The following is a 15,806-nucleotide window of genomic DNA, read 5'->3' as shown; positions in this document are numbered from 1 at the left end:
GCCACTTTGCCCTTCGGTTTTTAAACCATACCTGTTGGGAGAAACAGAGGCAATGTCATATCCTGTTGTTTAATAAATTCACATACAATTGTATTTAATATTAAATGGTGGAATTGTTTCACATTGCTGCCATTCCCACTGAAGATTTCTGGACTAAGATCAAACTGTACTCATACATTTCCCAAACCTCTGCCACATCGGCTAATCAAAGCTTTTTTTCGCCCCAACAAATACCAAACAAGAAGCTAGTGAAGATACAACAGACTCAGCACCTCAACCCGCTCCTCTCGTAGCAGCGCCCTCTGGGCCAGCCTCTCCCTGCTGTGGACGTCCGGGTACTGGTTCTGCAGGAACAGCTGCTCCAGAGCCTCCAGCTGGTCCTCTGTAAAGATGGTGCGGTGCCGTCTGGTGCGTCTTGGACCGTGCGTGCGCACCAGCCCTTCTCTGTTTGCCTCTGGCAACGACCCTGTGGACCAGCCGTACCGACACGCTGTCGCAAGGAGAGCGGGTTCAAAAGGAGCTCATTAGGCACTTTTTTTAAACAGCATCTCAAACAGCATTGACTCTGCAATTCACTATTATTTTTCCCCTAATAGATATAGACACACAATTTGGTGAAATCTCCTAGGCAACCATTGGGTAGGATGATTAGGGTGATGATTTTCAAAGGTATTTGACTGTTTTTGAGCTCCCCCATGTCAGAAGACCCTGCAAGCTCCTTTATGAAAGCTGAGAGGTACTGGGTTCAATCTCCAACGCCTACTGTCTGTAGGCATCCTTGTTCAAGATGCTTAGCACTACACACTACATTATAAAGGGCATCTTAAACATCAAAATAATTAGGATGGTAAATAGTAGTAGCTAGTAGAAAAACATTGATTTACAATACCAAAAATCAGACACAAGAGTTTCTTGACTTACCTTCGTGAATGAAATCCGAGTGGAAAACCTCCCCACAGTGGAAACAGCAGCAGCAGCTCAGGCAGCAGGTGTGATGGACTGTGTCAGTCGGTCTGCCAGTGGCGCTTCCTTCTGCCTTCTCCTTCAGTCCAACGGCAGCAGAGTCCAACAGATTCTTCTCCTCGCTACTCTTGTCAGGGAACTTGTTGAGAATATTTTCTATTGTGAATGGGAAGTTCTGACGTGCCATGCCGAATAATCCTTTCATCTCCCAGACAAGAACAAAAAAAGAAAATATCCCAAACAAACAAAATGTGATTTTGAATACAACGCTTGTATTTTATGCTGAAAGCTCAGCTTCTCCGATGTGTCTCCACCTTGGTCAAGAGTGTGTCTGTCCCTTATAGTGAAATGTGGGGGAGGAGGGCTGGTGGGGTGACCATAATCCTCCCCATGGACAGGACAAATAGAATGTTTGAAACCTAATTCCTGGCTAATCTGGGCAGTTTTGTGAAGAGGTTATGGAGGACGGCAGATCCAACTAATCTCACTCCTTTCTTTCTCTGAAAGAAATCAGATTTCACTGCATAAATGAGAAGTGGAGAGCTTCTTAGATCCGTATTGTTGTGGCTGGGTTTAGAGGAAAGGCGATTGCCTGGTATTAGAAACCTGCAGGGTTTAAAGATGAATGCTCGGTGGGGCCCAATAATTGTATCTTCTGAATTAGAGGATTAGCAATTCAATGTATTTTCCTAATTGCACTTCCCTAGTCAGCTTTATCATTGGTAAATTAGAACCAGGTCCATCCAATCCAGCCAACTATGATCATAGTGCGTGATAAAATACATTGATCTGTTTTGGTTAGGTCTGGAAGAACATCACAATTTGTGTTGCACCACACACTCATCTTTTATATGCTTTATCAATCAAGGGTGAGATGATAAATGAACCGACATAGTATTGAACATAAATTCTTAGTCTTTGATATCACTCGACACTCGTCCACCTGTTCATGTCTTATCTGTGCCATGCAGTCTGCTGGACAACGTGCAAGGCCGAGGCAAAGCTCACACAGGTTACATTCAGCCAATCCTGCGATTTCATACAAGATGATAGACCTTTCTTCCTCTTCTTCTGGAGTATTAATGGATTTTCACAATCTGTCCTAAGCTCATCTTATAAGGGCTGGTGAACAGATAACAATAAACACCACTGCCCCATCCTTTTCTGTTGGGTTTAATAGCGAGCAGATTGTTGATGTATAGTTTGCTGAGAATTTGAGATCACTATCTGTAGTTTATTGTGATTCTCAATAGAGCGAATTGTAGCACATCCACTTCGGGTCAAACGGTGCAGAATTCATTACAGGGGGATTAATATGATAAAGGCTTGTTTTGTTGTTGTCAGTGCATTAGTTGGTGCCGACAATACATCCTTGAAACCACATCAGGGGCCATCCAAAGGGTGGGATGTTAAATTATACTTTCAAAAAATAATGTTTGGGGTTGTCTGTGTGAGGTTGGGCTTCATGTATGAACATATATGTTGCAATTAAACAAATGGCAAATTCTATTTTAGTCTTTGCTTGTTGGTCGGTAGAGTAATATACTTTATTTCACATACATTGCATTTAACAAATGGCAAAAATGTATATTAGTCTTTGGTTGTTGGTTGACAAATAAATCATTCTCGTGTATTTAGGACAAATAAAACAGGGAGATAACACATATATCATATCATATAATCATATTTATATATATTCCCCTGGCCTATGTTGGATTGGGAATGTAGAAACGAAAAGTTGTTGCAACCAGGTACACAAGAGCTGCCTGATGCAGTTCACTCAAACAATACACATTATGCTTCTTGAAACCGAACCAATGCCTTGGTAATGACAATTTATAAGACAATTTTGTAAAAGGAAGCCTGCAAATAATGAAAATGATATTGAAAGCAACAGGGCATGAATGCAAATAGCTGTGTTTATGAATGGCGAACCCGTGTTGCGCCCCTATCCGACTCAAATGCGAACTGCTGCGAGCGGCAGCTTGCGCTCGCGATAACGTGCAGCTGGGCAGAAACTGGGCGGAAAAGGCGGGAGAAGATTACCGCTTCCGCGCGCGCGCAGCACGGCACAGCCACAACAACACGGCAGACGGCAGGACGGCAAAATGGACGATAAGTTGATAATGTCTGTATTTAATTTCCCCGAGCTCTATAACGTAACTTTACCGACTTACCGCTGCACAGAAACTCGAATAAATGCCTGGAGAAGCATCAGCACCCTAATGGGGGTCCCATGTGAGTGTTTAAGTGTCTCTTAAAGTAACTATTAGTTGTTATTTTGCCTAGCCAAATTCTAGAGTGCAAGAGATAATATAACTGATTTAGAAAACAGGCGCTTAAGTTGGCGCTTTGAGTCTATTCATTGGCTTAGATTTTCATGTTGCCTGGTGGTCGATTTATCTGTCCGAGCAGCAAAGCGGTGGATGGTACGCGCATGCCGTGCTAGCGGTAGCAAGGCGGCTCCGCGCGGTAGGCCGCGCTCCGCCAACACGGATATTCCGGTTCTACCGCGCGGCGGTCCGCGTGTGAAGCAGCACTCCGCTCTCCTGGCTTTGTAATCTAAGAAGTGTCAAACGTTTAACAATCGTTTTCGTTCAATATTATCGCATATTAGTCGTACGGGAACCCTGCTGATCATTTTAGTTTGTCAAAGTGACTAAACGATGTTAGTTCTGGTTACTTTTTGATGAAACTTGAGGCCCACATGTCCCCAACGAGGCGCATGTAATCAGTAATCATGTAGGCCTACTTGCTCAGGACATTAGTATTATGATTTGAGAAAGGATGGATGCCATAGTGTCCTACTTGATAAGGTTGTCTAAGCATACATGGAGAAGTAGCAACTAGTATAACAAATTATTGGATTGTACGATATTCACATATCCATAGATAATAGTCATGATATTCACAGACCTGACCATCTACTAAAGCTTTCCTGTTTACCATTAAATTACCTTAAGGCAAACACAAAGTTTGTCTATGATGATAATATGGTTTTGCTTCTGACCCTCCCAGCTGAAGAATGCAAAAGAAGATGGAAGAATATGAGAGACCGTTATTTAAAGGAGGTTCGAACGGAGCTCAAGAGCAAGCAGCAAGGGGAGCTGGTTCCCAGTCGATGGAAATACAGACAGCGGCTCAACTTCCTTGCCCCTTTTACCGGCACAAGAAACGGCATATCAGAGAACTTCATCAACAACAACGGGGAAGACCACTCCCCTCCTGACCTGGACACCCTGGCCGCAGACAGCCCCATGTCCCCTGCCCCAACGAGGAGGACCCGCGCCATCGCAAAGGCCCCCGCGACCCAGCCAGAGTCCCAGTCCCAGGCAGCGTTTGCGACCCCGTCCTCTTCACCCGAGTCACAGAACAACCAGTGGGGGACGCTTGGCGCTACTGGGAAAAAGAGGAAGGACTTGGCGAAAGAAACATTAGCCTCTGCTGATGGCGTGGCACCTTCAAAAAAGTCAGTGGGCAGGACACAGGACGAGGACGAACTGTTTCTGCTCAGCTTTGTTCCCACCTTGAAGCGCCTTGCTCCTCAAAAAAGATGCGAGACTAAAATGAAGATCCAGCAGATCCTGTATGAGGCTGAATTCAGCCTACCAGAGCTTGCTCCAAAGAGAGAATCAATAAAATTAAATTAAATGAGGACAGTGGGATGTGATCTTTGAGTTATCTCAAAGAATGTGTTTATTTTGGCCTGTTGTTGATTTAGTAGATGATTATTAGAAATCCCAACTCATCTCATATTAAACTAGGCGCAATGGTTGCAATTGGTTTCAGGATTCAACAAAACTTTCACGTGCACAAATCGCATATTTACTTCATTTTTATTCAGAGCACATTGCTTTTGACAGATTTAGACATTCATTTTCAAGCATCTTTTCAAAATGTTCAACTATCTTCCAACTGTATTACTTTAAAGTTCAGTGACTGTTAAAGCGACATCACATCGAATACTGTTAAAACATACTGTTACAATTAGTTTTCATTAACCCATCTTACATTTTTGTTTTTTTAATCAACTAAATGACTATGTAGGCTTATATGCTTATCATTAATCAGTGGGCCTTTTTTTGGAAAACCAAACCCCAATAGTTTACATTTTGCTAACAAAGGTTGTGATTTAAAGTCCATATTTTTATAGAAATCCAAATCGTTTTTCTATATTAAATGTGTTTGAGGCATATGTGAATGGCTCCGATATCCTTTATTTGTCCCATCTTTAAATACAGTTAATACAGATTCGAGCTATCAGAACATTTATATTTTAAATAGGTGTTGATCAAGAGGATAGCTGCAGAGTTAAAAAAGCGAATACTTGAATAAATATTTCAAGTATATCACATGGCTAAATGACTACTGTTTAGCTATGTTGTTATATCAAGATTTTTAATAATACATACCATATTCCAGATCTGCTTTCTAGTTTTTAAATTGGTATAATAAAAACAGTCAATGTAACAATTTTCCTCTGCCCAATCTTTCCCTTAGATTACATTTTCTCTCATCCATTAGGGTAAGTAGCACTTCTCTTTTACCAGATCAGACAAAACATGGAAAGTAGGCCCTCTGTTAAAAGAAATACATCGACTGATATACCAAGGAGTTTTTATTTCGATTTTATGTTCTGACCTAGTTATCAGCCATTGTTATACAGTCGTGTTTTACTCAAGTAAAACCTGAAACATGAACAAATATCCTCTGGTTTACAGTCTGGCGGTTTAGTCCGACAATAGATATTAATAGACTAATTTCCTTCAATTTGCCAGTTAAAGGTGTTTGTGATTATGTTGAGTCTATATTAAGTTGAGGTTCTTCTGTATCAATTTATAAGACTCAACAGAAAACTCTTTAGTGCAAATTGTTTGGTTAGGGTTAAAAATGTTTGTTTTACAATAAAATTCATTTGCAGAATTGGCTTCCTCTTATCTGTCCTGTTTCGTTTTATTACCTCACATTCGTTGAGAAATTGATTCCACAGTTCATTGAAATGCAAAAGTCAAAATCAATCTGGATTGATGCTCGTGAGAAAACTCAACTAAATTCTAAACAATGAGCAGCCAAATAATCTACAGTTTCAGGTAGTGGTTAGACAAGCAACATATTGCACCCTTTTCACAGGAAAGTATTCAATACGGTGACCCCATTCATAAATTGAAATCCACACAATGCATGGTATGTTTTTTCCTTCCAGTGGATCTTGCTTTTTCTGTTTGTCCAACACAATGATGTGTATTTGGTATGCAGTCCATTAGGCAATGAGCAGCCAAAACATAATCACCAGAGCTACAAAGAGGAAAAGTCTCGACAGAAACTGCTCATCCGTGTGTTGTGGTGTCCCTGGGGCTGCTATAGGGTAGAATAAACACGTTTTAAATTGTTATATGGTATCCAAGCACAATGACAGTATGAAATGTTACATTAAACCTATTTGATTATTGTGCAATAAACCTAATTTGGGGTACAAAACACTTTTAATAATACGTATATAACATAATTTGGATTATTATGAAAAACCCAACTACCTGGTGGTGGTCTGCCGTCGTTAATGTTAAAAGCAGTGGCGAAAATACCAAACGGGAAGGCACCGATCCCAAACGACATCTGAAATCCTCCATCTCCAAATCCAAAACCCTGAAAACCCTACAAAACAATGATTCAACGTTAATATCAACATTAGGGTCATCATTTTATTTTCCATCAACTTGTTCACAGTTCTCATGGTTAACAAGTAGAGATGTGATGCAATAGCCAATGCTATTTGCCGTTACTCTCATGGCAGGCTTTAGCACCTCAGCAGGATCTAATAGGTCCCAAAGGGAAAGGCATTTCTTTTGCTTAATGAATTAAACGTCACTTAACACGGCAGCAAGTGCCTTATCCAATGCGGCCAAGCAGTTTCATCATAAATTAAGTGAATGATATGAACAAACTGGGCCAGCAATTAGATGGTTGAAATATACATGCTGTATATATTTAAGCAATAAGCCATGAGAGGCCATGGTTCACAGTGATTCCACAGCAGCTAGTGGGGGGAGGTCCCATTCATACTAAAATGTAGGGTCTGTGTTGGTCTAGCGTCCAACCATGTGCGTTTCCCGACCCTAACTCCATGCCAGTTAGTTAGGGTAGTGCAACGTGGCGTTGGTTGTCAAATGCCAGTAACCGAGGAGAGGCTGCATGCGCATTAGGAAAGAAAATTGCATTTTTCCTCTCTCCAAAGCGTTCTCGCCAGGAGTTCACTAATGAATATTGCTTGATGAATTATATAAATGTGGGTAACAGGGGATCTCTTCATATAATCTCTCTTCAAAACATGCATCCATTTAGTTTTTCCTGGACCAATGCGCAATCTTAGCGCTTGCTTTGTGTACAGTCCACAAGGTCAGGGATTTTAGTCTTCCGCATAGGGGTACGCACGGTCCGGCACATGAACAGCAGGGGTGGTATGGGGACAGGGTCAGGGTTCAGTAGGAACATCAGCAGCAACAAAAGTGTCAGATAGAAGCCCCTGCTGTCATGTTTCTTTCTGCCATGATCTCAGAATCTACAAGATAGTTACCTACTCGAGGGTCGCCTTGTTCTGTATATATGTATATATAAAATATTATATTATATAAGTTATTTCTTTGCCTTCAAATAGTTAAAGTTGGTACAAGTGCAGGTTACTAAGGCGGTATCTATCTACCAAGTAAGATTCCACTACATAAACAAAAAGAAACATAAAATGTGATAATTTATTAAAATCCCAATTATTTTTCCTCAATAACGGAACATGGTTTCAAACCACACACAGGTAGGCATACTTTGGGTGACTCAATAATACTAATAATGAATAGATATGTTGGCACAGGCGTGTGTTTAGAGTTTTACGGCAGCTTTGAGACAATCAGAATCAAGGACCGGAACCTTCAGTTTTATGAATGTAATTGAAAAAGTTTGTGTGAGGATAGGGTTTATACTTCATCGTAGGTAAACTTACGCCACGGTTTTCAGGCTCTGGCCTCTGTCCTTGTGGTCGTGGAGGTGTTCGTTCCCTACAACAGAAGAACATTTGGATGAGGGGGGGCCCACGGGAACGTCAACACCCACACAGCATAAACTAACCTATATCTTACTTATGTTGGTAATGCAAAACACAAGTGTGACTGCAACTGAAGATATGAGAAAGCCTTAACCAGGTGAACTCTACCCACCTCGGGTCCAGCTGGGCAGTGCTTCCTCGCCCATACAAGGGGATTACTTTGTCTCTGCTGATTCCAGCTTTGCACACTGGACAAACTTGTCTGTTTGGCCTGGTCTCCAACCACTAAACAAGTACAGCAGATGTTAGATTATATTAGGAGAATTGGTTCAGACAGTTTTCTGCTAGAAAACCGATCTTCATAATACCAACATACAGCAGCTTACCTGATGCAAGCATGGCCAACTAATTGAAGAGATGAGAAGGATTGGGGAAAGAGAAAAATTAAAATGAAATTCCAAACAACACAATCTTGAAACGTCACATTTCAGGAATAAATCATTACAATAGCACCGCCTATGTCTGTTGTCGGTTTCAGAAGGTGACACAGCTCACATTCTGACAGTTATTTGATAGTTGGCAGAATCATTATAGTTGGCTTCAGGCCTATAACGTACACCGGTATGGAAGTATCGCATGGGTACTGTTCTTAAAGTGTGCACTAATATTGTGTTTACATCAGTGAAAGGCATAGATGACAATAATAAAATAACTGTACGCCTACCAGAAAAGATGCCCACAGAGGCTGATCACTGCATCTTTAGACGTGTCAAGGCAAATATTGCACTCGAACGTGCTGTCCTGGCTTCCACTGTCATTATTCACGCTGGCCCCGCTGGTGCTCGGTTTCGGCGCCTCGGAGGGAGCGGCGCCGGGAGATGGTGGGGCAGCAGTCGCCATGAGATCCAAGGTCCAGGTACACGTATGTGGGGATGTTGTGATCTGTCCCCGGACCTTTAAAACATGTCAGAACGACTCGGACCTATACTGGTGCTAATTGCTTGACAGAAACGCAGAAGTTAAAATTTTGGTGTTCCTCCACACGGGCCTAATGTAAGGGTGTCACTGTTAACATAAACTTCGCGAACGTGGAGTAAGATACAAAATATACCAATTATTGGTGGTTGCTAGCGTGCTAACAGAAGCTAAAGTGAGAAAACCAAGGTGTTAAAATTGCCGTTTGGCTGATAAAAAAGAAAACGTATCTTCCTGAAATCCAAGCGTCTGTATAACGCGAAGCGACACCTCAAACATAACCATTGATCAATGTTATGGACATAAACTTAAATCCTTGCGACAGATTGCATCACAGTTCCGCTGCATCGCCACGGAGATAGCAGTGCTGCGTTCACGTACCAGCGGACCGATTGTGTAAATTACCCATACCAGTTTGGGTGAATATTTGAGATAGTTGTTATACGGAAATATAATAATAATATTTTTCTCAGGATTGGTTTCTAGATGTCAATGTACTGGTATTTGCAAGCATTGCTTGGAATCCAATTATGTCAGAAGTTACCATGAAATATGAATCAATGAAAGTCATAATGACGTAACTATATGCATAAATAAAGCAAGTCTTACATAAGAAAAAAAATGTTATTGTCTTCCAGTAGATACTGGCATCTATATCAATGCCGTGGTTTATAAGTTGTGTTTGAACTTGAACGCATCATTGAACGCATCACGTATGTACGCCATCACGTATGTACGCCACCGAGCCGATCATGTATAATAATGTCCAAGGACAGAGTTTGTGAAGGGTTCTCACGAATAGTATATAGGCCTACTGCAATAGTCTTCGATGTTGCCCAAGCCATAGTCACACAGATTAACATAAACGTTCAAATGTTGCATGAGGAATAAACCCCATTATTTAAACAAAGGGCGTTGACATAATGCCAAGAGGGTCTAAATGAATTCGAGTTTTGGAAGCCTACTTCCAATACTACATAAAGAAAAGTTGTTAACGAACAACTTGTGGTTTACTATCATTAACTAGCGTTATTTGCCTGGTTAATTATTTATAAACATGTTTATTGGTATCATAACAATAACAACATTGTCAAAAATATAAAATTGCTTATTGGTAGCTCGGTTGAAAATGACATATTATCGGTGACACAATTCCTAAATGTATGCAGACTTTTTATAAACGTATACAGAATATCTCAGTTAATATGGAATTCGAGTTACTCGTAAAGAATTAGCAGTTGTCTTCGTTAGATGGTATAAGGATCACAGAAATAAAAAATACTAAAAGTTATCGTGGTCGTACACAAATTGCAATATATATATATATATATATATATATATATATATATATATATATATATATATATATATATATATATATATATATATATATATATATATATATATATATATATATATACTTAAATACATCTTTACATTGTCCCATGTAGTACCCTAAAGTACCCCTAGGGGTTTCCCGTAACCTTCAAAAAATAAGCCCCTCCCCTCATTCCCCGTGTCGTTGAGTAGGCTGAGCGCAAGACCGGTGCAGATACTAGTACTAGAAGCCGATCGAGCCAGTCGAATCCACTCATCGTCCCAGTGTTTTTCTTAGTGCGTCATTAACCTGAAGAACATGGCGGGTGTCCTCGCCAAGAAGTGCATCAGCCCACTGATGTTACTCAACAGGACGCTTTCAGCCCCCGAGTTCAGAGCCCAGTGCTTCTACCACGAGAAGGTAACGTTTCCTTTGAGGCATGGCGTATTTTGTAACAGCCGGTCCAGTCTAGTAGTACAAATGGGCTGTCATAGGAATGGTTGAAATGTTGTTATCTGGAACTAGTTGGTTTGTTTGGCTGCATGCGTACCAACACGATAGGAAACAAGACTCTCTGCCCTTTGGAAAAAGCTTTTTACATAGTTAATAATAAATATAAACCTAAGCCTCTCTGCCTTAGAGAGGGTCACCCAATAAATTGATGTAGCTTGAAGCTGTTGATCTAATCAGATTAGTCTGTATGTTAATCAATGTTGCGTAGGTAATAAATGTATTGTTTAGTGCGTCAGGGGACATATCAAGTTAAATAGCAGTTTCCGTTTTCTGCAAACATTTTAAATAATGACTGGACTTAATTGTACAACTATTAGATCTACATTCAAATGTGCATCGATAAATGACTAGGTTCTAGTGTCTCACGTTTTCATACATGTGTTATCGCGGCAAAGTAAGCTGTTATAGGTTGTAATGTGTATTTTTTAAGTCTAGAAAGTATTTATATTCTAAAATATGAAACCTCGTTGTCATTATGACTTGGCAGAAAAATTGGGGAGATTTTACTGGAGGGGAGAGGATGTGGGGGGGAGAGCTCTAGACAATGGAGCCCTATCTTTCTTTTATTTACCTTATGTAATGTTGTTGCATGCCAAGGCTACAACGTAACCTGGTACTGTATTATTTGGATCTATGTCCATTGCCCATAAATATGTATGCGTTTTATTATCTTGAAACTAGACTTTATTTTACTTTATAAGACGGTTTATGTTGAAGTTTAATACGTGTGCTATACTGAAACTAAACCCTCCTCTTCACTGATAAAGGTGGTGGACCATTACGAGAACCCAAGAAATGTCGGATCTTTGGACAAGAAATCCAAGAATGTGGGGACAGGTTTGGTGGGTGCCCCAGCTTGTGGAGATGTGATGAAACTTCAGGTATACGGCAAAATCCCATTTTCCTTTATTCATAGACTAACCGTTTTACAAAGACATTTGATAAATACCCATTTGTTAGTACAGAAGAGTTTGTAAAAAATGGACTATGATTCAACAAAACCTCTACATTTTCCTGGTGAAGTATTTGTTTGTTATGGTTTGTTAACCTGGATCTCTGTGACAGATTGAGGTTGATGATCATGGGAAGATTGTGGACGCCAAATTCAAGACCTTTGGCTGTGGCTCTGCTATTGCATCAAGCTCTCTGGTCACAGAGTGGGTGAAGGGCAAGTCTGTAAGTAAATATGGGACTGCACTGAACATGTTATTGGGTTGATTTTGGGTCATCAGTATTTGTCATTCACTATAACTTGATTGTTTAGTTAATTTTTACGTAATTTCCTAGTTTATAATTTGATATTACATGCATCAATTACATATTTTTCAATGTTAATAGTTACAATATATAACAAAACGATATACAGCGTTTATAGAATGTATATTCATGCTTTTGTCATTGCTTAGCTTGCTGATGCGTCGATGATAAAGAACACGGATATTGCCAAAGAGCTCAGCCTTCCCCCGGTGAAGCTGCACTGCTCTAGTAAGTATTCCTGTCCCTCTCTTCCACCATGTTGTCTACCTCTGCCATCGCATATTCTACCATCTTATGCCGTCCATCTCCTTTCGTAATCCTCCTCAGTGCTGGCAGAAGATGCCATAAGGGCTGCCCTGGCTGACTACCGTCTCAAGCAAGAACCAAACCAGCAGGTGGCAGCAGAGGCCACTAACTAAGTAGATTTCACCCCCTTCCCCGGACACTCCTTCTACTCACCAAGGGAAACATAGCAGTCCGGCCTCCTTTTTGCACTATAACACAACATTATAGGGAGTAGTTACCTTTCAAAGTATACCAGCGTCAAGAGTTATTCAAGTTCTTTGTGGCATTCCTACCATCCGTAATCTTTAGCCTGTCACGTAAAACGCACAATGTAAACACAGATGGGGTTAATGGTTAAAAAGTCAAGCCTTACTTGAAAAAGGCGGTTGGATGTCAAGAACGAAGAACGTTAGCAAACATTTGAATTATAGTTTTGCTTTTAATTGGTGATGCAATGTTGAAGGTGTTAAAAAGAGCTGAAGAGTAAAACGATCACGCCTGAAATACTTCCTTCCTCCCTCCCTGCATTGTCGTATCTAGCTCTATGGCAAATTCAATGTTCAATAAAATAAGCAACATTTATATTCTTGTGTATCTTGCCTACTTTAAGAGCAAATGGATTATTCCTATGAATATATTTAGATGAAGACTTGATAAAAGATTAAAAGTATTATTAAAAGGCTAACTCATTTGCATTTCGGTACGGGTCACTACAAAATAGAAGCTGACAAATGTTGCATTGACCCAACACGAGGAAGTGGACAAGAAATTATAACGCAATGTATCTACCACATAACTTTCAAATTGCAAACATTGTTTTGCTATATTAAGTTTAAGATTCTTCTGTTTGGTCTCTTATACATGAATTTATCATACATTCAAACACGTTTATGAATATAGTTTATCATTGTTGTATGCATACAAAAGCCCTCGTAAGGAAAATATACAGATTCCGTTTTTCCCAGACGTAAACTTGAATGAACATCAAATATAGTAGGACCCAATGCTCCCTCATAGAAAATATAGCTGAAATAGTTGGATTCATCATTCAACTTGGTTATTTAAAATCAAGAAAAAAAATATGATCTATATTTGTTTGAGTATTGTGTTTATCCACAAGCTCATGGCTGTCTTTCATACTAATGCAAAGTTTGGGACGGTTATTTAGGGAGAGCTGATATAATTCACAATTGTAACATGTGTACTAAAATTAACAAAAATGAACAAATGTATTTTCTAACTAAAATTCTGACAAACTCAAAGAACATTGTGAACAAACACTTTTGAAATCTGTCCGTCATTAGCCATTGACTTGGATCCTTGGAGAATACTTGCTGTCCGAACGTCCTCGTCCATCGCATACTCCATCCTCCCTATTATAGATTTCCTAAGGGTTTGTTTAAATTCCTTACCAATAAACACGTACAAAAATGGATTGATGAGGCTATTCGCCGCAGCTAAAGTTACTGCCACAACCAATCCTGTTTCGACTACATACACGTTGTGCTTATGTATGTTTAATTCAAGAAGAACAAATATATGAAAGGGAATCCAACAGATGAAAAAGGTCAAGATGAGTATGACCATGACCTTATAGGGCTTAGTGGTTTTGATGGTTAATCTTCTAAGCTTTATACACAAGATGATGCTGCAGCTTACAATGATCACAAAAGGAATGAGGAATCCGAAGATGAATCGGGTCAGCACCACTGCTTTGCCTACAGCGATGGACCCAGAATGGACATAGCACTGTGTGACATTACCGAGGACTCTGGTGTTTCTGTGGAGCAGTGAAGGCAAAGTCATGGTAGCAGAAAGGATCCATGTGATGACTAGTACACTGGATGCCATCTTGATTGTCCTGTGGTTCTGGGACCACGCTGGAAACATTGCTATCACACAGCGGTCAATGCTGATCAGCATCAGTACAAAGACGCTGCTGAACATGTTGAAAAACAGTGCAGAGGAGGTGAGCTTACATAACGCCAGTCCAAAGGGCCAATTCGAGGTCATCACATAGAATATCTCCATCGGCAGACAGGCACAGAACAAGAAATCTGAAATGGCCAGGCTGAGATAGAAGGTAGAATTAACAGATCTTTTCATTTTCCAGCCCGAAATCCAAATGACCACAGAATTTCCACTGAGGCCGACCAGGGCAATGAGGATGTTGATTATCAAACTACTGTATTTCCAAAAGGATGTGTTGTCTCCCAAAGTTCCTGAAGGCTCTGCAGTTTCATTGCCTGGAGTGTAATCCGAGTAGTCGACATAGTCCACCAATCCTTCCATTTTGTCCTCCAACTAAGTCTTGTTCAAAATAAGAGCTCACTCCGTCTAAATATGGTCTTGAAGGTTGGTTTCGCATGTGCATGTGGCGTACGAGTCAGTTTCATGGATGTAGTTTCAGTTCCTTCAGGTATCTTTCATGAAACAGCAATTTCTATCCCTTAAGTTCCCCTAGGTTTAAGTAATTTGGGGAAATTGGTTGTCTCTGATGTCTCTGATGAGTATAAGGGTTATTTCAAACAGCTTAAATGAGGCCTTTATGCAGTCTAACAATTTGAACAGAGACTCACCATTCCAAAGATTCTGAAAGAACTGTATGAAAGAAAACAATTGTATCACTGTGACAAGAAGAAGGGGATTGGATTGGGATATTACACAGAATTGTAATAATTTCTTACTACCTAATATTTACTAAATAAACCATGAATTAAGGACTTAATATGCTTTAAACTAGGCAATATGGAGAAACCAGCCAGAAAAGGCTGCATTCTATTTCAATTTCATTAAGATTCAGTTTCGGGTTTATTCACCTAGCGAACCAATCCAACTCATTTACCACGTGAACAGGCTCACTTCTTGTTCTCAAGATTTCTTGTAAATACGTATTGTGTTGTTTAGATGTTTCATTTAATTACATTGTAATTAAGTGAACTTGACTTACATTGAGTGAGCTGTATGTTTGCTTATTTATGTGTACACACATCATAGACACAAATAAAGTACAAAATGAACAGACAAAATATTATGGCAATACCAATTATATATATTTTTAGACAAATGCCAAGACTTAATATAATATTAAAAAGTTGTATTGAAAGGCTTACTCATTTGGGTACTGGTCACATTTGCCGAAAATTCTATCTTTTTTAAATGGAATTCATTGTTTGACTATAGGAATTTATTAATTCAAAGATTCTGCAGTCTGGTCTCTTTCACATGAATAATACATTTAAACACATCTTTATATTTGGCGAGTGTATACAAAAGCAATCTTTAGAAAAATACAATTCTGTGTAGTCGTCATCTCCCCCCCCCCCCCCCCCCCCCCCCCCCCCCCACCCCCCCCCCCCCCCCCCCCCCCCCCCCCCCCCCCCCCCCCCCCCCCCCCCCCCCCCCCCCCCCCCCCCCCCCCCCCCCCCCCCCCCCCCCCCCCCCCCCCCCCCCCCCCCCCCC

At 40.3% G+C, this 15,806-nt stretch overlaps 5 protein-coding genes across 6 annotated transcripts in view; 2 read left to right on the top strand and 3 right to left on the bottom strand.

Moving 5' to 3' along the window:
* The window catches only part of LOC115541342 (homeobox protein goosecoid-2), a 2,151-nt gene extending 718 nt beyond the window's left edge, over positions 1-1,433 (bottom strand). The window contains exons 1-3 of the mRNA XM_030353016.1: positions 922-1,433; positions 273-523; positions 1-31 (exon numbers count right to left, since the gene is read on the bottom strand). The exon at positions 1-31 is cut by the window's left edge and continues 718 nt beyond it. Coding sequence (XP_030208876.1) covers positions 1-31; positions 273-523; positions 922-1,168 — 529 coding nt within the window. The 5' untranslated portion in view covers positions 1,169-1,433. The remainder of the gene's footprint in view (positions 32-272; positions 524-921) is intronic.
* A 1,521-nt stretch (positions 1,434-2,954) lies between these two features.
* LOC115542182 (uncharacterized) lies at positions 2,955-4,618 on the top strand. 2 transcript variants are annotated; one of them, XM_030354341.1, is made up of 2 exons: positions 2,955-3,091; positions 3,982-4,618. In XM_030354341.1, exon 2 carries the CDS (start codon positions 4,011-4,013, stop codon positions 4,611-4,613), a length of 603 nt encoding a protein of 200 aa, XP_030210201.1. In that variant the 5' UTR covers positions 2,955-3,091; positions 3,982-4,010; the 3' UTR covers positions 4,614-4,618. The 2 variants fall into 2 exon arrangements, with proteins under 2 accessions (XP_030210201.1, XP_030210200.1); XM_030354340.1 differs by having other exon boundaries at positions 2,987-3,201.
* Positions 4,619-5,563: 945 nt separating this feature from the next.
* Positions 5,564-9,363, bottom strand: rnf185 (ring finger protein 185). Its single transcript, XM_030354339.1, has 6 exons — positions 8,721-9,363; positions 8,383-8,401; positions 8,169-8,281; positions 7,955-8,009; positions 6,498-6,615; positions 5,564-6,321 (listed from the first exon to the last, which is right to left on the bottom strand). The coding sequence occupies exons 1-6, from the start codon at positions 8,894-8,896 to the stop codon at positions 6,224-6,226; spliced, it is 579 nt and encodes a 192-aa protein (XP_030210199.1). The 5' UTR covers positions 8,897-9,363; the 3' UTR covers positions 5,564-6,223.
* A 1,094-nt stretch (positions 9,364-10,457) lies between these two features.
* On the top strand, positions 10,458-12,926 carry LOC115542180 (iron-sulfur cluster assembly scaffold protein IscU). Its single transcript, XM_030354338.1, has 5 exons — positions 10,458-10,709; positions 11,570-11,683; positions 11,868-11,978; positions 12,209-12,287; positions 12,387-12,926. The coding sequence occupies exons 1-5, from the start codon at positions 10,608-10,610 to the stop codon at positions 12,476-12,478; spliced, it is 498 nt and encodes a 165-aa protein (XP_030210198.1). The 5' UTR covers positions 10,458-10,607; the 3' UTR covers positions 12,479-12,926.
* Positions 12,788-15,674, bottom strand: LOC115542179 (chemokine-like receptor 1). The gene has a single exon (XM_030354337.1). It carries the CDS (start codon positions 14,634-14,636, stop codon positions 13,602-13,604), a length of 1,035 nt encoding a protein of 344 aa, XP_030210197.1. The 5' UTR covers positions 14,637-15,674; the 3' UTR covers positions 12,788-13,601.
* Between the last annotated feature and the right edge of the window lie 132 nt (positions 15,675-15,806).

Source organism: Gadus morhua, chromosome 4 (genome assembly GCF_902167405.1).
Source record: "Gadus morhua chromosome 4, gadMor3.0, whole genome shotgun sequence".
Classification (NCBI taxonomy): Eukaryota; Metazoa; Chordata; class Actinopteri; order Gadiformes; family Gadidae; genus Gadus; species Gadus morhua.
The sequence above is the reverse complement of the archived record's forward strand: the minus strand, read 5'-3'. Positions and strand labels throughout refer to the sequence as shown.